Raw genomic sequence first — 22,395 nt, 5'->3', positions numbered from 1 at the left:
GATACTGCAAAAGTAGTGCTAAGAGGGCAATTCATAGCCATACAGGCCTTCCTCAAAAAAGAAAAATCTCAAATCCACAACTTAACCCACCACTTAAATGAATCAGAAAAAGAACAATAACCAAAACCTAAAGTCAGCAGAAGGAAGGAAATCATAAAGATCAAAGAGGAAATCAGTAACATTGAGATTAGGAAAAAAAAAAAAAAATATCAATAAAACCAAGAGCTGGTTCTTTGAAAAGGTAAACAAAATTGACAAACCTCTAGTCAGACTCACAAAGAAGAGGAGAAAAAAACACCCAAATAAACAAAATAAGAAATGAAAAGGGAGAAGTCAAAATTGATACTACGGAAATACAAAAAACCATGAGAGAATACCATGAATAATTATATGCTAACAAATCAGACAACCCAGAAGAAATGGACAGCCTGCCAAAGCTGAATCAAGAACAAACAGATCAACTGAACAGACCGATCACTAGAAAGGAAATTGAGTAGTCATAAAAACACTCCCTACAAATAAAACACTCCCTACAAATAAAACTCCAGGACCAGATGGCTTCACAGGCAAATTCTAAAACATAAAAATAGGAACTTATACCAATCCTCCTTAAACTCTTTCAAAAGGTTGAAGAAGGAACACTCCCAAAGACATTCTATGATGCTACCATCACCCTAATTCCAAAACCAAAGATACCACCAAAAAAGAAAACTATAGGCTAATATCTTTGACGAATATAGATGCAAAAATTTTCAACAAAATCTTAGCCAACTGAATCCAACAAATATAAAAAAGATCATACACCACAACCAGGTGGGATTCATCCCAGGTGCACAAAGATGTTCAACATACACAAATCAATCAACATCATACACCACATTAACAAAAGAAAAGTCAAAAACCACATGATCATCTCAATAGATGCAGAAAAGGCATTTGACAAAGTCCAACATCCATTCATGATCAAAACTCTTACCAAAGTGGGTATAGAGGGAACACACCTTAACATAATCAAAGCCATTTACAACAAACTCACAGCAAATATAATACTCAATGGAGAAAAGCTGAAAGCCTTCCCACTAAAATCTGGAATAGGACAAGGATGCCAACTCTCACCACTGTTATTCAAGATAGTTTTGGAAGTCCTAGCCACAGCAATCAGACAAACAAAAGGAATAAAAGGCATCCGAATAGGAAGAGAAGAGGTAAAACTGTCAGAGTATGCAGATGACATAATACTATATATAAAAACTACTTGAACTGATCAACAAATTCAGCAAAGTAGCAGGACATAAGATTAACATTCAGATACCAGTCATTTCTGTATACTAAGAATGAAATATTAGAAAAGGAATATAAAAGTACAATACCTTTTAAAACTGCACCCCAAAAAATCAAATACCTGGGAACACACCTGACCAAGGAGGTAAAAGACTTATACACTGAGAACTATAAAACATTAATCAGACAAATTAAAGAAGATGTAAAGAAATGGAAAGATATTCCATGTTCCTGGGTTGGAAAAATTAGTATTATAAAAATGGCCATACTACCCAAAGAAATCTACAGATTAATCAAATTACCCACAACATTTTTCACAGAACTAGAACAAACAATCCAAAAATTTATATGGAACCACAAAAGACCCAGAATTGCCAAAGCAATTCTGAAGAACAAAAACCAAGCAGGAGGCATAACTCTCCCAGACTTCAGGCACTATTACAAAGCCACCATCATCAAGACAGCGTGGTACTGGTACCAAAACAGACAGACCAATGGAATAGAATAGAGAACCCAGAAATAAACCCAACACCTATGGTCAATTAATCTTTGACAAAGGAGGCAAGAACATAAAATGGGGAAAAGACAGTCTTTGCAGCAAGTGTTGCTGGGAAACCTGGACAGCTGCAAGCAAATCAATGAAACTAGAACACACCCTCACACCATGCACAAAAGTAAACTCAAAATGGCTTAAAGATTTAAATATAGCAACTTAGAATAGATTTACAAGGAGATCCTGCTGAATAGCATTGAGAACTTTGTCTAGATACTCATGTTGCAACAGAACAAAGGGTGGGGAAAAAATGTAATTGTAATGTATACATGTAAGGATAACCTGACCCCCTTGCTGTACAGTGGGAAAATAAAAAAAAAATTATAAAAAAATAAATAAATAAATATAAGACAAGTACCATCAAACTCCTAGTAGAGAACATAGGCAAAACATTCTGTGACATCAACCTTACAACTGTTTTCTCAGGTCAGTCTCCCAAAGCAACAGAAATGAAAGCAAAAATAAACCAATGGGACCTAATAAAACTGACAAGCTTTTGCACAGCAAAGGAAACCAAAAAGAAAACAAGAAGACAACTTACAGAATGGGAAAACATAGTTTCAAACAATGCAACTGATAAGGGCTTAATCTCTAAAATATATAAGCAACTTAATACAACTCAACAGCAAAAAAGACATTTTGAAAAATGAGCAAAAGACCTGAATAGACATTTCTCCAAGGAAGATATACAGATGGCCAACAAGCACATAAAAAATGCTCAACATCCCTGATTATTAGAGAAATGCAAATCAAAACTACCACAAGATACCACCTCACACCAGTCAGAATGGCCATCATTAATAAGTCCATAAATAACAAATGCTGGAGGGAGTGTGGAGAAAAGGGAACCCTCCTGCACTGTTGGTGGGAATGTAAATTGGTACAACCACTATGGAGAACTGTATGGAGATAGCTTAGAATTCAATACATAAAACTACCATATGACCCAGCAATCCCACTCCTGGGCATATATCTGGACAAAACTTTCCTTAGAAAAGACACATGCACCCCATGTCCATTACAGCACTATTCACAATAGCCAAGACATGGAAACAACCCAAATGTCCATCTTATTAGAAAGATGTGGTATATATACATAATGGAATACTGTTGAGCCATAAAAAAGAACAAAATAATGTCATTTGCAGCAATATGGATGGAATTAGAGACTCTCACACTGAATGAAGTAAGTCAGAAAGAGAAAGACAAACACCGTATGATATCACTTATATCTGGAATCTAATATATGGCACAAATGCAGCTTTCTACAGGAAAAAAAATCATGGACTTGGAGAATAGACTTGTGGTCGCCTAGGGGGAGGGGGAGGGAGTGGGATGGATTGGGAGCTTGGGGTTAATAGATGCAAACTACTGCTTTTGGAATGGGTTAGCAATGAAAACCTGCTATGTAGCATTGAGAACTATGGCTAGTCACTTATGATGGAGCCTGATAATGTGAGAAAAAAGAATGTATACATGTATGTGTAATTAGGTCACTATGTTGTACAGCAGAAAAAAAAGTGTATTGGGGAAATAATAAAAAAAAAAGTTAAAGAAAAAAAAGTCTACAAATAAATGCTGGAGAGGGTGTGGAGAATGGGGAACACTCCTACACTGTTGGTGGGAATGTAAATTCCAGTATGGAAAACAGTACGGAGGTACCTCAGAAAACTAAATATAGAACTACTGCATGATCCAGCAATCCCATATATAGTAGTATATATAACTACTATATATCTATCCTGATATATATACTAAATTTATGTATATAGTATATACAAATACTAAGTATTTATTCAGATAAAACTTACACTGAAAAAGATACATGCACCGTATGTTCACTGAAGCAGTATTCACAACAGCCAAGACAGTGAAACAACCTAAATGTCCAGTGACAGAATAATGGATTAAGACATAATACATATACACAATGGAATACTATTCAGCCATAAAAAAGAGCAAGACAATCCATCTGCAGTAACATGGATGGAACCAGAGATTCTCATACTAAGTGAATTAAGTCAGAAAGACACTGTATAATATCACTTATATATAGAATCTAATATGTGGCACAACTTAACCTATCTACAGAAATGAAAGAAACTCATGGACATGGAGAACAGACCTGTGGTTGCCAAGGTGGGGGGGAGTAGGGTATAATGGGAGTTTGGGGCTAGGAGATGCAAACTATTGCATTTGGAGTAGATAAGGAATGAGATCCTTCTGTATAGCACAGGCAACTACATCCAATCACTTGTGAAGGAACATGATGGAAAATAAGAAGAAGAAAAGTGTGTATATAGGTATGACTGGGTCACTTTGCTATACAGCAGAAATTGACAAAACATTGTAAATCAATTATAATAATTTTTAAAAAAGAAAAATCTATTTTCAAAGATTGAAAAAATACATATATACACACATGTTAAATACACATGAACTACATACATGTAGGTATGTTTTTAGAGGTTGAGATTCATCTTAGAGTAAAACTTCAAAGTCTCACTGTAAACAATTTAAATATTATTCAGGGCTAAGAGTGACTCTTCACTTTCCTTTGATTAAAGTTTCTAAGAAGAGGAACTTCAGCTAGGGTGATAGCACTCCTGGTTTCTTTCTCTCTCCATTCTTAATCCCTTGCTTTAGGAGGTGAAGTTACTTGAAGGAACTGAATATCCTCTGCCAGATAAATCTACGTATTTGCAAAGACAGTTGAAATTAACACTTTCTGACATGAAATTAATGCTTTCTGACATGGCCTGCACTGCTGGGGTGGGTAAATCAATTCAGAAATTATGTAATAAAAAACAGACAGTAGTTGCACAGCAAATCCACCTCCTCTAAAACAATTCTTATTCAGTAAAAACGCTGATCAACCTATCTGACTTACGTAATTCTATATTGCCTCCAAAGGAGGGAAAGGGATGCAATGTATTAATCCCTGAAAATCCTAAAATTAAAGGTACAGAATATTAAAAATGTCTTTAAGCATAAAGCTCTTTGATAAAACAATTTTTCTAAGTTTGGTCAGTATAAAACTACAAACTATACATAGTAGGGCTTGGTGTCTTATGAAATAATCATAGATATAAATTACTATTATCAGTAATTAAAATGTAAATAGCTTCCTGCATAAGGAACTTTACCGTACTCATCACTCAAATTTTTAAACCACTTACATGAGTTAACAACACAACTCTTGAGTGATAGCACCCATTCATATAGACTAGTAATACATAAAACTTTTAAAAATGTGATCTGTTGCTAGAAATAATTATTTTGTCTGATGCCGAACATACATTAATACACACACAATAAAGCCACATGTGGATTATAAGGCATATTACCACAAGCAGAGAGAGATGTTACTTTTATTAATTCTAGAGCACGATTTAAACAAATCTTTTAAGTAAATTTCCTTTAGAAAATAACAGATCCTTTCAGAAATTCTTGACTAGTGAAATTCATACCTGAGAACATCGCCTTAGTATTCCAATGGAAAAAGCAATCTATTTTTACAGCTATTAAAAGTCACTTTTATTAGAGTAGTAAAAGTATTTGAACCATATATATTTTGCCTATTGTATTTTATTTATGTATTTAAGAGTGTCAAAACCTATTTTGTAGGCTATTTCAAGAAATGTTGTCAAAGAAGGGAAGTTTGAGTAGCTTTAAAAACCTGACATCTGTTAATTTAAAATACTCACATACAGAACTGTTAATAGAAATATATAGAAAGCAATGAAAAAAAAAAATCACTGTAATGCTATCACCCAAAAAGTTTTATTTAAAGACTGCCTTTTAAACTTTGTGTTTCTGGGAGTTCTCCTCATGGCTTAGCATTAACAAACCCAAATAGTATCCATGAAGAAGCAGGTTCGATCCCTGGCCTTGCTCAGTGCGCTAAGGATCCAGCATTGCCATGAACTGTGGTGTAGGTGGCAGACACATTTCAGATCTGGTGTTGCTGTGGCCGTGGTACAGTCCACCAGCTACAGCTCTGATTTGACCCCTAGCTTGGGCACTTCCATATACCATGGGTGTGGGCCTAAAAAAAAAAAGTATTTCTATTTCCTGAGAACTAAATATGTTATACAGAACTACAGGGGAAAAAAATCTATCACATTATATTCCTCTTTTAGACAAAGTTAGTAACAGTTATTTTACAATTTGAATGTTAATTATTAATAAGGTGATATTTTAATATATTTTGGTTTGACGTATAAATTATTAAATAATTTAGACTTACAAGAGTTGTGTATAATGCAAAGTTTTCATAGTAAATAATACTGTCTTTATAATGGAATAAATAGTTACTGTGTATATTTAACAGCATTTTTTGTTAAAGCAAGAGTCCATAGTAAAATGAAAACTGGACCAACTGGGCTTAATGATAGAAATCAGGAAACTTTTTAATTCTTTCCTTTGAAAAACAATTAAAGTGAAACAAATTAAACAAGCAAAGTGGAAAGTATGAAACACAGGTGAAAAAGTCCAACATCCTGTTTAAGTAGTATACAAATGAGTGTTAAAAAACAAATCAGAAATCAGAATACAGGACATTTACAAGTTTATCAAAGAAGCAGGGCTATTAGCTAAACCTCCACAGAATTGTAAATCCCAGTGATGGCACCCAATTCCTAGTAGTTTTGTAGAAAATAAATTCCATTAACCTAACTAATAGAGTCCTATAATAAAACAATGTGCTTGAAGTAACAGGATTTACAATATATAATTTGGCAATGCTTTTAATACCAAATGATATGACAAACTACAGCCTAGATCACAGACCTAATTCATACAGTTACATGGGAAAATTGTTATCTATATATATAAGGATAGATATAGACATATATGGATATAAGGATATATTTATATTTATAAAATTAGTATTTTAATGGCTATTCCTGTGACCCTGTAAGATTAAGAAAATAATAAACAATGGCCTGATATGCCAATGAACCCAAAGAGAGGACTATACAAAATAACTCTTATCACTGACCAAGACAATTCAAAGTCCTTAAAAGTTTTGTGCAGGTTCTGAGGCATGGAGGATAAAGGGCTAATTGCTAGTAGTCTAACACAAGAAATAAAGTAACTAAACCCCTACATAATTGTACCTGCAGTATTTCTTGGGAAATTAGAGTTTTTTTCTAGAACTTACAGGGGTCAGTCCTTCAAGCTTTCACACAGTAGATACTATCCTAACACAACAACAGGAAAAGAAAACAATAAAAAAGCATCTATTTTAACAGTTAAATGTTTTATCTTTACTGGCAAAAAGTTAAAAATATACATGAGACTCTCAGTTACAAGAACATGCTCTTTCTGGAATATTAAAAGTTTGCAACGATTTTTAAAAAATCTAGTTACTTACCTTGTACCATATAATACACACAACCAAGGAGATAACGATTGGAAAAGAGCTGGCATTTATGCAGAACAAGCAACTGTCTCTGTGGTGTGGACTTTCCCAAAATATCTTCCACATGGACCTATCCCTGATGCCTGAAATTCCTCTGTGGTTGGCGCCAGTTAGTAATGCAAATAAACCTATAGCAATCATCATCACAATTAAGGCCATTTCATTATATACTAGCTTTTTAGGTCTATGAATTTTTTACAAGTGACACATAGATAGAATATGCTGAAAAGAGAACTCAGAAATAGAGGCAAGAATGTAGATATAAATACAAAGGTCTTGTTTGGGAAGGAGGATGAAAGAGCAGAGTGTAACAGTTGGGTGAAAGAGAGAAGTAATGCATAAAAGAAGGGCAGGGATGCTGAAAGCAGTCTGGGGTAAGAAAATAAGGATACTTTTATACTCTGCATTACAGTGTCTGATAACCAGACACAGAGTATTATGGAACTGTGAGAATACAACATATCCTAAAAATTAGTAAGTATGCTACTAAGATAAATAAGGGATTTATAAAAAAGCTTAATTTATATAATTGCATTTAAGAACTAAGAATTTTCCCCGAAAATAAATTTTACTGACTGGTCTTTTAACTTTAATTAACACATAATAGAAAATTTGAGAAACACTACAAAGTATATGGGAAGATTAAAATCATGTCTAATTCCTTCACTCTGTAATATCACTGTCACTATTTGGGAGTGGTGAGAGGGGTGTGACTTGAAGGTTTTATTTATGTGTGTGTAAAAAACATAAAAAACAATTTAGATTATATAATTTAGTAACAATTTTTATGTAAAATTATATCATGGTCATTTTTCCATGCTACTGAATATTTCACGGTTTTAAGACCAATAGGTTGAAAAATAGTGGTTTCTTATTGTTATTCAAATGAACTATTTTGATTTTAAACCTGCTACTATTTTGATTTCACACCTACTAAGGTAAATCAGCATTAAAACTTCTCTCTTCTGGAAAGAACCTACCAAGCCTGAATTTAACCAATATTGCTATTTTGAATTTAAGACGTTGAAAGATTTTCATGATTTCATTTATCTAAAGCATTTACTGGTAAAGTAAACGATACTAAAATTGAAAAAGGTTAAAGTGCTGGTTCTCAATTTTAACCAATGCTACAAAAGCAATACACAAATCACAGTACTCAAAACTGTAAAATCCTGTTTGCCATTGAATGCTGTAACATCAAATGGAGTTTAGGAATGTTGTCCTCTCTTGGTCTATGAGCCAAATTAGGCCTTTAGCTTAAGTTAATTCAGCTGAGCTTTGGAAAAAGTTTTTTTAAAAAAATACAGTACCTGCTGCCTGTCCTATTCCTCAAAAAATAAGGGATGTGTATGAGTGTACATTGTGTGCATGTGTTTATATGTAAATCAATTATTTGACTAAGGTCTCTAATGGTGAGACAGATTATTTCAATGGCATCATTCGGGAAAAGAATCAGTCATAATCAGTCTGATTGATTTTAGCAGTTGAGGGCAGAAGTGGAGAAGTAGAAGTGACTGTGGTGAGGAAGAAATTAGAGGCTAAGAAGGCTTAGGGAGATGTCCTATCTATCCGGTGCTTACGAAGCACTAGCTGGATGAAAGATACTTGCTTTGGGATAAAGGGGCCTTAAGGAAGCAAGATGAGTAAAAGGAATGATGTTCAGGGAAAAAAGAATGAATGGACAGAAGATATCAGTCACTGCGGATGAAAGCCAAGCCTGCTTTAGTATCCCAGGAACTCTGTGTGTTACTTAGGAGTATAAGGTCTAAGGTTAACCAAGAAGGATTCTGTGGTCTGTATACTTCATATATATATTAGTCCATCTCCCTGAGAACCTACATGTTATTTGCCCTTCTTATACAGATTAGGTTATTGGGGAATCTAAGAGATTAAGAAACTAGTTCAAGCGTATGAAAAGGACTTGCCAAGAGGCACAACAGTCAAAGATACAAATCTGTTTCTACAAAAACTCCATGTCTCTTCTACAAAGCATTTTGACTTTAATTTCAGAGCTTAGTTGAGTACTTTCAACATAATTTTACAAAGCAATCTATCTTAAGCTAGTGAAAGAAAAACACACCGCACGAAAAGGAAGCTACTATGAGGGTGGAAAGACATTTAGATACCAAGGTCATGAAAATATTTAAATGTAATTACAAATGAATTTTAGAAAAATAACACCAATGTCTAAAATTTCAAGGCATTTCCAGGAACAATTTAAAGAGTGACTTTTTTTTCTTACAAAAAAGAAAATTTTCATAATTTTCCCCTCAAAGTGGAGTAGTGATTCACTATATTAGTTCATATGGGCTTTCTTAATCAAAAATAACAAAAATATTAATTTCAAGATAATTTGTGGCACAGGGGAAATGAATCTAAGAACCATAAGGTTGCGGGTTCGATCCCTGGCCTTGCTCAGTGGGTTAAGGATCCAGTGTTGCCGTGAGCTGTGGTGTAGGTCGCTGACATGGCTCAGATCTGGCATTGCTGTGACTATGGCGTAGGCCAGAGGCTACAGCTCTGATTCAACCCCTAGCCTGGGAACTTCCATATGCCATGAGTGTGGCCCTAAAAAGACAAAAAAAAAAAAAAAAAAAGATAATTTGGATAAGTAACTAAGAAAATTTAAAAACTTCGGTATTTTACTTTTAGGCAGTAAAATGTCTCAGGTGACAAATAGTACATAGCACATTTTACAGCACATTATTTTCTATTAGCATATTTAAGGAGAGTCAATTATAAGAGTAACTTAAGATCCATCTTAGTTGTATTTTTGAGAAAGGTTCTTCACTTTCTTTAGGTTTTATTTTTTGCAGTCTATATAGAATTACTGATTTTTTTTAAATGTGTTGCTTAAATAGTGAAAAGACTATCTCAGAAGAATCAAAGAAACACCACATAGTTAATAAAAGTATTCTATTGGTTTTCTTAAAGGCAAGGTTTTCAGACATGAGTGAAAATTTTCGACACCTATTATGAAATCTTCAGCATTCTGAATTGTGATTATGAAAAATAACATACTTGACCGCCTTTTCGAAGACTGTTTCACAGGCTTTAGGGAAGCAAAAAAATATTAAATCATATAATTGAATTTCCCTTAAATCAATAAGGCAAAAGAAAAATTTACATTTAGAAAACAGACCTAACAGGAGCATATTTGTGTTACTGAAGGCTAATTTTCTTCACAATAAAAACGTACACAAGTATTAAAGTACCTTAATTCATTTAAATTTAGAATACTGAGTTAACTTAATCATAATCAAACTAACTCGTTATAAAAGCGCACCTCAAGCTATTAACTTATGTAGGAACACCTGCAATACAGGTTAGTCAAACTTGCTTAAAATGGGAACATCTTGCACATCAATAAGTACTTCTAGGAAATGAGGCATAATGTAATAACATAAGCCCAAAAGTTCATGAGGTGCAGAGTCTGTCACACGTACACTGTAAATTCAGTTTAAATTTTCATTCCTAATGTCTTAAAAGGAATTTTTTTCCGCTTTTTTTTGATATAGCACAGTCATTCGTCAAAGAGGTTGGTGCTACCAAAATCAAGCTCCATCTAATTTCTGGGTCAAATCCTGCTATGGAGTACTCAAAGTAGATTAAGATTTTGTCAGTATTTAATCAGACGTTTGGGAAGTGGAAGAACTCTCAGGACAACCATAGCCATGTTCCCAGACTTCAAATGGCTAAGATATTAAAATCCCTAGGAACAGAGATAGACGTGTATGTGTGTGTGTGAGAGAGAGAGAGAAAGATTGCGTGTGTGTGTTTGAAGGCCTAGAGCAGCCGCAGTTATGTTCATTACCATTTGGGTAAATTTAAAATTCTACTAGGGAAAAAAGAATGACAACATTTTCCTCGTCACAGGAAGGTGGGCCTGGGGTATCCCAAACACCTGCACTGACGCTGAGTTATGGAAAGCAGCCAAGAATCTGGGACTCAGGGAGAGGCGTCCCAGTCGGTTCTATGGAAACGAGAGACGCGAGTGGCCTAGTGCAGTCTTGGCAGGAAACCCAACTGCGGAGCTGCGCAAACAGGAGGCGGGGGAAGCCGCTGAGCCCCGCACTGCAGAGGCGCTCGGCTACCGTCCCCGCTGCGGCACCGGGGCGGGGTCTGCGGTCGCAGCTCACCGACGCGGGCGCCAAGCGCGGCGACTCGGCCGAGAGCGAACAAACGGCAGCTGAGGAAAACGCCAGAGGCAGGCGCCGCCGCCGCTCACCCCGGCCCCTTCCCAGCCTCACAGCCGAGAGGCGCAGAAACTTCGAGGGCACGGAGGAAACATCCCTACAGAGTCAGGGTACACCGTGTCTTCCGAGCTGAGGCCCTTTACCTTCCCGGCCGGAGTTTCTGGGCTGCTTCCTTCGCGCGGCGGCGGGGACAAGGAAGACGACAGCCGCTGCAGCACTGGCTGCTTCACTAATCCGGGCTCTGGGAAATAATTTCCCGCCGCGCGCTCCGCGCCCCCGGAAGCTATTGCGCCATTTCCGGGTGGTTGTTAGTGACGCTCTCCAGCGGTCGTCAGGGCGGTCTGAGAAGGGTGCAGGACTTGATTATTGCTGGCGAGTCAGGGCCCTGCTAGATCAGCTACGAAGGTGGGAGACTGGTGAGTCATTTTTCTGGGTTACCTTTTGGGCCTGGTACTTCCGGCCTCCCGGGGCTCCGTGCAGCATTTCGGCCGGACCAATAAGTGAGCGGGAAAGGATTGAACTAGGAGCCCCCATCATCCCCGTGGGCTCGATCCTCTGTTCTGTTGGAGAAGGCCTTAAGATCCCAACTTACCGTCTTCTCCCCTCGCAGCATTTGTCTCCAACTTGGAACTTGACCTCGGCTCCCGAAGTGCCCCTGGGCAAGGCCAAAGACACCTTGTACCGCTACTCGGTGTAGCATCGAGTCTCCCAACCAATGATCAAGGGATGTCCATACTTTCCCATTGGCCACTCTAGATTTTCCGGAGGTGCTTTACCATCCTTTTTCTGAGTACTCTTGGCATTACGCTGGAGTGCAATTCGTGGGAGGAGGCTGCTAGTCGGTTGAAGTGGACACCTTGTATGTTTTGAAAGTGGGATGAGGGGTTCGTTCCTGATTTAGAATTAATTCAGCTGTCCAGGCGCAGTTTGAAATAGGTGAGAATAGTCTGTTTATCTGGCTGCTATGAGCTAATGAGATAGGAGAACAAGTTTAGAATTTCATACATGGGCTTTAGATTTTAATCCTCTGTTAATGAGTTTGCAGAAAGTAGGTGTGCTTTCAGAAAGGGCTGCCCCTGCTCTGCTCCAGGCTTCCTTAGTTAATGAGGGATTCAGGAGAATTTTAGGTGGAGGTCTGCGGTTGAATAGTTTTAAAATGAAATTGCTTCCGACGAAGGAATAATGTAAGGAAAGGTGCTCATTTGGTGGAAGATTTTAAAAATGTGATAAAATAATCTTGGCAACTTCTCTCTTTTTTTGAGTAATGCAGTTTCTTCAAGTAAGTAGTTTACACTCTCCATCTTACATTTAAGTAATCACCTGTTCCATAAAACGCAGCTGCTTGGTTTTTTTTTTTTTTTTTCTTTCTTTCTTCCAAAACAGCCAGTTCCAAAGGGAGTTCTAAGGATAACTCTACCATAAAAATAAAAAAAAAAAAATACATTGTGTTCCAATCAAGGACCCTGATGCACCAGGCAAATGCCTTGTTATTTTTTGAGAGTAATTCGGCCATATTTAGGACAAGTTCAACTCCTTGTTGATTAACAATTCAAACTTTCATCATCTCTTCATTTGTTCTCAGTTTTGTCATTTTTATTGAATCTTGGTGGTCCATTCTTCAGCTGAAAGGATTATAAATCCTTTAAGGGAGGTTACATGTTTCTATATACCAGCTAGTTTTTAGATAGGTAATAGGGTGTTTTTTTGTTTTATCATTGCTCTTGATTTGTGACATCTCCTTTCAAATTAATACAGCCAACCGCTAACACTAATCACAAATAGTCACTGTCTGCCACACACTTTACATTTATTATCTTAAACTTACTGCCATTCTACAAGAAAAGTCATTTATCCCTGTTTTGCAAACATTTTATACCAAGGCTCAAAGACATACCCACAGATTATACACTTAAATGGCAACTGAGATTTGAACCCAGTTTATCTGAATCCAACCCTTGGCTCTTTTTCATGTGCTCTATACTTCCTCTCGTAAATAGCCATAACGGAATCATTCTTTTCACTCTCAGGTAAAATAGGATAAGTAGTAAATCACATTCAGAAGTCAAATGGATAGCAAAACTTGAGTATAAAGAGATTTAAGGAATGTGTAAGCAATTAATTCCTTAATGTGTTAATATTAAGGGATGTGTTAGGGAATTTAAGGAATCACAATAAGGTAATTTTCACATATACATAATCCAAATTCTTTTCTGTATTGATCCTAGGCCAGTTTTATCATCCTAATTCAAATCAAGCAATCTAGAGACCATTAGTATATTAGTGACTCTAAGTCTAGAGTATCAGCTATCTATTTAGGCAGCTTCTATTTGTGTGTCTATGTAAAAACAGAGAAAATGAGTGATGAGTACAAATTCATAGAACTGAACTTTGTGATGCTCTCTAAGGAATTATTATCCATTGGCTGTTAGCAAAACCATTCTGTTTCACTCGTGTAACCCTCAGAGAGATGGTCATTATCACACATTTTAAGAGACTATGCTTAACTAAACCTACCCCTTCCAATATTCTATTGTATGTAAAGAAATATAAATAGATTGTCAGGGAATTTACTTAAAGTCTAGTTAAAGTAACTAGTACTAGAAATGATATAGAAATTATAAACAGTATTTCGTTTTGCAGAAAAAAAAATACATTTAATTTCAAATCCTTATGTCCAGTGTTGTATTGACTTCTATGTGAAAGATATTTGCTTTGGATGTCTCACAGGTAGATCTCAGTAATAACTTTGTTTTTGATCAAATTTCAGGGCTTATGAAGGTTGAGATTACATCTGTTTTGTTCATCTCATAACCAGCATCTCACACGGTGCCTGGCATGCAATAGGAGCTCAACCAACATTTATTTAATGAACAGTTCCTTTTAAAAATGTTATTTATCTACAGAGAAACATTTGTACATGTTTTTTTCTAAAATAGACTTACCACATAAATGCATACTTATTTATCAATACTCACTTTGGCTCTGAAACGTAACGTAACGTCCACTCCAAGACTCATCCATAAAAGGCAATGTGATATCCTGCATATAAAACTGGACAGTGAGACAGGAAATAAGAGAATACCTAATATTTGTTAGTGCTTACTCTCTGCTATGCAGTGTTACACTTAATCCTCATGGCACTATAGGGTTAGTATTAATCTCTCTTTTAGGGATGAGAAAATAAAGATAAGTTTACCAGAGCCTCCAATTGGATTTTAATCCTGGCTTATCTACTAACTAGGTATATACACAGGCAAATTTCTCTGATGATTTTATTTTTCATCTATAACGTAAAGGTTGGATTAGATGATCTGTAAAGTTTCTTCTGGCTCAAAAAAAATCCTCTGACTTTGGTTGACTCTCAGGTATTATCTCAATATATCAGTACTAGTGTGCTAGAAAATCTTCATGAGTAAGTTTTTTCATGTATTTAGTGGTGTCTTCCACATTGATAAATGTACAGTTATGTTTTCATTATAAAAATTATAAGATTAGAGTTAAAAAAAATCTCAGCTATGTTTTTTGCCAGTTTATGACCCTAAGTCTCTCAACCCTTGTGAGCTTATGTTTTCACATGTAAAATGGATCCACCAAGAGTGCTGTGAAGAGTTAAGTGAAATGATAGATATATAAAGCCTGACACACACTGCTTGACACATAGTTGGCATTAATTATTTTTTCTTTTCCCCCCTACCTCCCAATCTTGGAGGATAAAACATTGGTGAATGTAAAAAGCTTTGTAGGCTAGTCAGAGGTAAAGGATCTTTTTACTCATAGTCTACTAGGAAAGTTATGTTCATAAATAGTTACTGTATGAGGGACAATTTAAATATAATCATTGTAAACAAAACATGATGGAAACAGAGGAAAGAAATTTTGTTTCCAGGACGACAGGTGAAGAAAGATTTTATGAAGGTAATGCTGACTTGGAACCTTAAAGGATGGTGAGCATTTTGGCAAGGGGACGAGAAGGAAGAATGTTCCATTGGGGAATGCAAAGGTAACAGAAAAGAGATTATTGAGTACACGTTAGATATATGGGATGGGTGAAGGCTAATGATAAAAGGCAAAACAGGAGTTCCCATCATGGCTCAGTGGTAACAAACCCAGACTAGGATCCATGAGGATGCGGGGTCCATCCTTGGCCTCGCTCAGTAGGTTAAAGGATCCAGCAATGCTGTGAGCTTTGGTGTAGGCCGCAGATGAGGCTTGGATCTGACATTCCTTTGGCTGTGGTATAGGCCAGAAGCTGCAGCTCCGATTTGACCCCTAGTCTGCGAACTTGCATATGCCGTGAGGAGTGTGGCCCTAAAAAGCAAAATTAAAAAAAAAAAAGGCACAACAGATGAGTTCAGGGCAAGCTGTGGTTAAATTGTGATCATGTTAAGGATGTTAGGCTTTTCACAGTGAGCAATGTGTTTTGTGTATAATCAGGATGGGGTTGACATTTGGCCGTTATGGAAATAATATTCATTTGTTTTAGAAATATAAGAACGGAGTTCCCGTTGTGGCTCAGCAGTAACAAACCCAGCTACTATCCATGAGGACACAGGTTCAATCCCTAGCCTTGCTCAGTGGGTTAAGGATCCATCGTTGCCATGAGCTGTTGTGTAGATCACAGAAGTGGTTTGGATCCCACGTTGCTGTGACTGTGGCATAGGCCGGCAACGACAGCTCTGATTTGACCTCTAGCCTGGGAACTTACATATGCCTCACGTGTGGCACTAAAAAGCAAAAAAAAAAAAAAGGAAGGAAGGAGATAGGAGAGGTAGGAAAAATTGCCCACAATCTCACTCCAGCCCCAGCCAAGCACCTGTTCACTGACCCCCAACTCAGCCGGGTCCCCTCTTGACTTAGGAGTACTGCTCTCCATCCTAGTGAACAATGAGCTGTGACTTATGACTTCAGGCAGGCCCATAGGTGGGAGGGGGCTCTGAAGGGCCCGCTGGCCTTTTTTTCTGGTACTCCACCTCAAGGGGCTGTCTGGCCCTATTTAAGGTTCTCCCCTTGCACGGGGAGTGGTCTACAAGCCCATTGCTCTGCTGGGCAGTGACACCCAGATATGGTAGCAGCAGGGCTTCTGCGGGTGCCATCTAGGGCTATGGGGTCTTCCCACACCCCCTTCCTGAATGCTCCCTGAATCCTGCCCCTTCCTCTTGTCTGGGGTTCTGGGCAACCACCTACCCATCTCTGAGCCTCACTTTCCCCATCTGAAGTCACAGGGTGGACTAGGTAGGGGTCCCTTAGCTTTTCTTTCCCAAGAGTGGCTCTAAGAAGGCGCCCACCCCCTGTGGTCTGGTCAGATCTGCATCTGCCTCATACTACTCATACTCCCAGCTTGGGGTACCTGGGTCCCTCAAGATCCCCCTTTCTGCCCATGTCTTTCCACAATATATCCTCTATAGAAAAACAAAAAAACAAAGCAAACAAATCAACCAACCATTTCCCTTCATTTGTTTGAGTACTGCCGAGTTACTTCCAGTCTGCTCGACACCCGATTCTGCCAGTTTTTCACACTACTGCTGGGCTATGTCCTTTTAAAGGCTGTTAAACCACCAGGGTTTGTTCATTATAAGTGATGATTCTGCATCTGGTGACTCACTTCATCAGGTGACTCTGATTAAGGGAAGTTTTTGAGTGGTGAACTCAAAGTTGAGTCAGGAAGCAAAAGCAAAAATCAGTATAATTATATTAAAAAGCCTCAGAAAGTGGGCAGACAATCCTGCCTTCCATCTCAACTGCTGGTATGTTATTGGAGGCAGGTTTTTGAAACAGTGCTCCAGCTATTTCTTTGTAAATTTTGGTTAAAATACAAATAGACAAGTATAGAGATGGGTCAAGAAATATCCTAAATTGCTAGTATTTTATCTGTAATATGTATGTATGCTCATACACCCATAAAGAGAGAGAGAATGAACATATATGGCTGTTTAAATCATTTAGGGGATTCTTTGCTGAATAAAGTTCTCAGGACAAATTATCTAAAATTAAAACCTAAAAAAGGATACAATTGTTATTTTGATTAATTAGGCAAATCAGTATAATGTAAAACAGCTGAGGAATTCCCTGGTAGCCTAGCAGTTAAGGACTTGGTATTTTCACTGCTGTGGATCTGGTTCAGTCCCTGCCCTGGGAACTTCCAAATGCCATGGGTGCAGCCAAAAATAAGTAAATAAGTAAGTAAAAAAAAAAAAAAAAATCTGAATTCAGAAAATATCTGAGATCAAACTCATGAACTTATATAATATGATCTTAGACATTTCTTAAATTCTTTGAGTTACATAAATTCCAATTTCGTCTATAAAATGGATTTATGAGGATTAAATGTAATAAATGTGCGAAAACATAAAGAGGCATCAGAAAAATTTATTAGAGATCTATCTTGTTTTTGTTATTTAATAAAATCTAATCGCTTTAAAATAAGGTCTGCATCTCTATCCATAAAATCACACAGACTTGATTTTAAATCTCTGCTCTGTCACTAGTTGTGTCATGTGGGGAGAAAAATTACTTTTCTACTCTGTTTCCTTATTTATAAAATGAAAATAGTAATAATGTTTTCATAGGACTTTTGTGAAGATTCAGTGAAGGTAATGATGCCTAGAGTTTAATGCGGTGGCTAGACTTGTACTTAGCTCAAACTCCCAGAGAAGCAGATGCAAAGGGATTAAATGTGCAAGAAATTTATTGGGGGAAATTGGCAGTAAAGGATAAAGAAAAGGGAGCTACAGTCATGAGTGAGGTCCCTTCAGGCCTCTTGAAGTTCTGTCAGCCAGTGCAGGAGAAGGGGAGGGAAGGAAAGAAAGAAGGGTAAGAAAATTCACAAACCCGTGCCCTGTTCTAAGAAAGCCTCAACCAGGCCATGGGGAATTCAAGAGCCAAAGTCATTTGTTAGAGGAATCCCATGTCACCACATTACTCAATGTATGTTGGTTATTTGCAAAAATTAACAGTTGTTACATGCTATAATTTACAAGTGTGTTTAAATTTCAACTCCTCAGCACTAAGGAGTGCAACTTGTCCAGATAACTCAGGAAACATGTGACTTGAAACGGAAGCTAAGTTCTAAGAATCAAAATTTAGTATTCTTTCTTTTGTATCATGCCTCCAGGAAAAAACTTCTTGTTTATGCTACTTAGGGCACATAATTACTCTGTTTTCTGCTTGGTTACTATGATGATCATACTTTTCTGTCACTTTCATTATTTGTTTGCTAAGATTTCCTGAAAAGAGCTCTTCCCTGACTCTGGCCATTGAGTATCAGGGAGGATGTATAGCTACAGTTGATTTTAGCAGTCAGTAGCCAACCCGTATTACCCAAATTTACTGCTGCCCATTTTCTCATTAGCTGGGGAACACAGCTAGTTTAACAATTTAAATCTGGAGTTTACCTAAATTAAACTAAGAAGTGATGGATGTTCTTTTCGAGAAGCACTATACTGATAAAGTCTTAATTTTGTACTAATACCAGTGAATATTATTCTTTACTTCATGACATTGTTACCAATTTTTCTTGCTTTTTTAGACTTTAGCTCACCAAATATTTTCATTTTTGAAATGCAAGTTTTGTGTATAATCATGTGATAAATTTATTCCTTTTTTATTTTTTAAAAATAGATCATTATTTACTTTTCTAGTAAACATTCAGAAAGGGAGCAGAGAAGGCTCCCCCAAAATGTGCCACTTTGACATGTGGCTTGTTTGGAGCTAAAGGTAATCAAGACCCAACAGACTCAAGAAAAACTTTTCCCTCTCTCTTAGCTACCTGAAAGTATTTAGGTAGGAGGGCTGTACTAGGAAAAGAGCTACTGCCAGAGAAAACTACTATCTGAGTGACTTATATGTAGGGCAAAGCAAATGCCCTCCTGTGAATTACCCTTCTTCCCTCCCCTATCATATATTCCATAGCTCAGAATGGCATGTAAACTTCAACTGCCTGACTTGCCCTTGGGTCTCCTATTTTAATGGAGCTCCTGTACATTCAAAGTTAAATATGTTTTTCTCTTATTATTCTGCTTTCAATTTATTTATTAGAGCCAAAGAACCTAAAGGGAAGAAGTGAACATTTTTCCACCCCTATAGGACTTCCCCTCAAAAAATGCCTACGGGCAATTCTCTGTGAGAATTCATTTCCCTGCAGTGAGTTCAGTCCTCTGCTACTCAAGAGATTGGACTGGTGAAGAGTTTGGGAGTAGGGTTGTCTATAAATGAAGCCCTCCATCTAAGCTTTGTTTCTGTGTTGCCTATGTACCCTGTTAACACTGAGGCTGCCTTTGTTCATTCTTTTGATTGTCTTTACCTGGTGGTGATCTTTCTGTGAGTTTCTCCTTTATGACTCAGCAGTTCTCAAACTTTTGGTTTCAGGGGTTCTTTGCACTCTGAAATTTTGATGACCTCAAACAAAGAGTTTCTATGTACATAATTATATCTACTTAGGTTTATTATATTATAAATTAAAATTAACTATTTTAAGAAATATTTAATTAAATAATAAAACCATTGCATGTTAACATAATAGCATTAAAAATAACTGTAATTGTCAAAACAAAATTTTAGTGGAAGAGTGGCAGTCTCTTTAATGTCTGGCTTAATAGAAGAGCACTGAATTCTCAGCTCCGCTTCTGGATTCAGTCTGTTGTGATGCGTTATCTTGATTGAAGTAAGGAAACAAAATCCAACCTCATATAGACATATAGTTGGAAAAGAAAGGAATATTTTAATGGTGTTTTCAGATAATTGTGCATATTTTTCTTTGATCTTAAACCAAAACCTAACAAGTGGTAGTTTTTTAGTTTAGTTGGAATGTGAAATCTGAAATCAGCTCAATTAACTTTTTCTATTCTGTTACTTTAAAATCCCTTGGTCCGTCTTGCACTTTGAATGCATCTTTTTTTAACCAACACATGCTTTTGTTGCATAATGCATTGGCCATATGAAAAATATTGATTCAGTGAGTTATGCTCATCTTCCAAATTTTAATGTATTTCATTATACAATGTCAAAAAAAAAAATCCCATTTGTTAATATCACCAGCAATCTCATCAGGAAAATCTTAAAATATTGGCAAACTGTCCAGCTGAGAGTAAACAAATTTTCCAAGATTTTTGTTTTTGCTTTGAAAGCTCTGATTTTATTATTGGCAACAAATACTGTCTAATATTTTCCTTGAAATGACAGCTCAGTTTGATTAATTTTGAGGAAATATGTGGTGTACTCAAAGGTTGAGTTAATGAAATTACTGTTTTTTAATACCTTGTCAAGGACATTATTAAGTCAACCTGCCATTATTTTTAATTTTAACTCTGTGATGGTACAAAAATATGAGTATAGTAGTAGGCAGGATAATGCCCTCCCAAGAGATGCCTTCATCCTAATCCCTGGAACCTGTGAATATGTTATGTTACATGACAAAAGTGATTTAAAATTGCTAATCAATTTACCTTAAAATAGTGAGATTATTCTGGGTTATTTAAATGCGTGCCATGTAATCACAATGGTTCTCAAATGTGGAAGAAGGAGGCAAAAGGATAATTCAGAGAGATGCAATATGAAAAGGACTCATATAGAAAATAGGAGAAGTGGGTGACCAGCCAAGGAATGAGAGCAGCCTCTAGAAGCTAAAAAATACAAGCAAACAACGGATTCTCTTCAGAGCTTCCAGAAAGGAATGCAGCTCTCATGACCTTTTGGTGTTAGCCTGGTGAGATCCATTTCAGACTTCTAACCTAAGGAACTGTGAGATAATAAATTGCGTGGCTTTATGACAATAAATTTGTGGCAATTTATTGCAGCAGCAACAAAAAATTAGTGCAACTAATATAGTTTGCGGATTATAATTTGTGCTAAAGCATTGTTGCTTTTGCACTTAGTACAAATGTCAACCTAGTCAAATGGCTTATAATGTCTTATTACTACGAAAATAGTTTTTACCTAGAAGAATATTGGGGCTCCATCAGGGATCTGTGTACTACACTTTAATTTCCCTTGTTTAATTTTTTTTCTTTATTTTGGCTTTTTAGGGCTGCACCCCGGCATATGGAAGTTCCCAGGCTAGGTGTCAAATCACAGCTACAACTGCTGGCCTACACCACAGCCACAGCAACTCGGGATCTGAGCAGAGTCTGCAACCTATACCACAGCTAATGGCACCAGATTCTTAACCCATTGAGCAAAATCAGGGATCAAACCCACATCCTCATGGATCCTAGTAGCGTTTGTTACCACTGAGCCACAATGGAACTCCTTTAACTTTTTCTTTATACTTCCTCTGTATCAACCACTAGGCTAAGTACTAGGATGCTAAAATAAAGCCCAGGCCCTATCTTAAAAAGATTATAGTCTAGTGGCTCAAATGAGCAAATCAATGTTTGCAAATACTACAAAATGACAATTGGATTCTCAAGTGAGGGAAAGGAACCTAAACGCAGTCTTCATATGCTTTCAGTGTAGTGGGAGAGATCACAAAAATAATTACAAAATAAAAAGGAAATACTCCACTGACACAAACCTGGGAGACCTTTACATTCCTACTAGCAGTATGTGATGGTTTCAGTTTTCCCACATCCACCCCAACACTTGTTAGCATCTGTCTCTTTAAGTATAGGCGTTCTAGTGAGTTGTGAAATGGTATCTCATGTGGTTTCACTTTGCATTTATCTATCAAGAAATGATGCTCAGCATCATTTCATGTATTTATTGGCCATTTGTATATCTCCTTTGCACAAATGTTTGTTCAAACCCTTTGCCACTTTTAACTTGAATTATTTGTCGTTTTATTGTTGAGCTATAATAGTTCTTTATAGATTCTGGGATTCTTTTCACTTATCAGATATTTGATTTTCAGATATTTTCTCCCACACTTTAAGTTATTTTTTTGCTTTTATGGTGTTGTCCTTTGTAGCACAGATGTTTTTAATTTTGAATTTCACCTTAGCTATTTT

General features: G+C 36.7%; 2 protein-coding genes across 10 annotated transcripts in view; one reads left to right on the top strand and one right to left on the bottom strand.

Annotated features, from left to right (window-relative positions):
• The window catches only part of SLF1 (SMC5-SMC6 complex localization factor 1), an 88,869-nt gene extending 71,889 nt beyond the window's left edge, over positions 1 to 16,980 (bottom strand). Inside the window, exons 1-2 of one of the 4 annotated variants that reach the window (XM_021085386.1) lie at positions 16,896 to 16,980; positions 14,431 to 14,506 (exon numbers count right to left, since the gene is read on the bottom strand). In XM_021085386.1, coding sequence (XP_020941045.1) covers positions 14,431 to 14,472 — 42 coding nt within the window. In that variant the 5' untranslated portion in view covers positions 14,473 to 14,506; positions 16,896 to 16,980. Of the gene's footprint in view, positions 1 to 7,211; positions 9,677 to 11,598; positions 11,721 to 12,047; positions 12,768 to 14,430; positions 14,507 to 16,895 lie in introns of those variants that run through there. The other 3 variants (XM_021085385.1, XM_021085387.1, XM_021085384.1) reach the window with 3 other exon arrangements.
• Positions 11,741 to 22,395, top strand: part of KIAA0825 (KIAA0825 ortholog) — a 356,819-nt gene continuing 346,164 nt past the window's right edge. For 4 of the 6 annotated variants that reach the window (XM_021085381.1, XM_021085380.1, XM_021085377.1 and 1 more), the window contains exon 1: positions 11,745 to 11,871. The gene's annotated coding sequence lies outside the window, so the exon portion shown is untranslated. Of the gene's footprint in view, positions 11,872 to 22,395 lie in introns of all 6 variants that reach the window. The other 2 variants (XM_021085379.1, XM_021085378.1) reach the window with 2 other exon arrangements.

This window comes from Sus scrofa, chromosome 2 (assembly GCF_000003025.6).
Source record: "Sus scrofa isolate TJ Tabasco breed Duroc chromosome 2, Sscrofa11.1, whole genome shotgun sequence".
Lineage (NCBI taxonomy): Eukaryota > Metazoa > Chordata > Mammalia > Artiodactyla > Suidae > Sus > Sus scrofa.
Note: the sequence above shows the minus strand (reverse complement) of the source record. Positions and strands in the feature narration are given on the sequence as shown.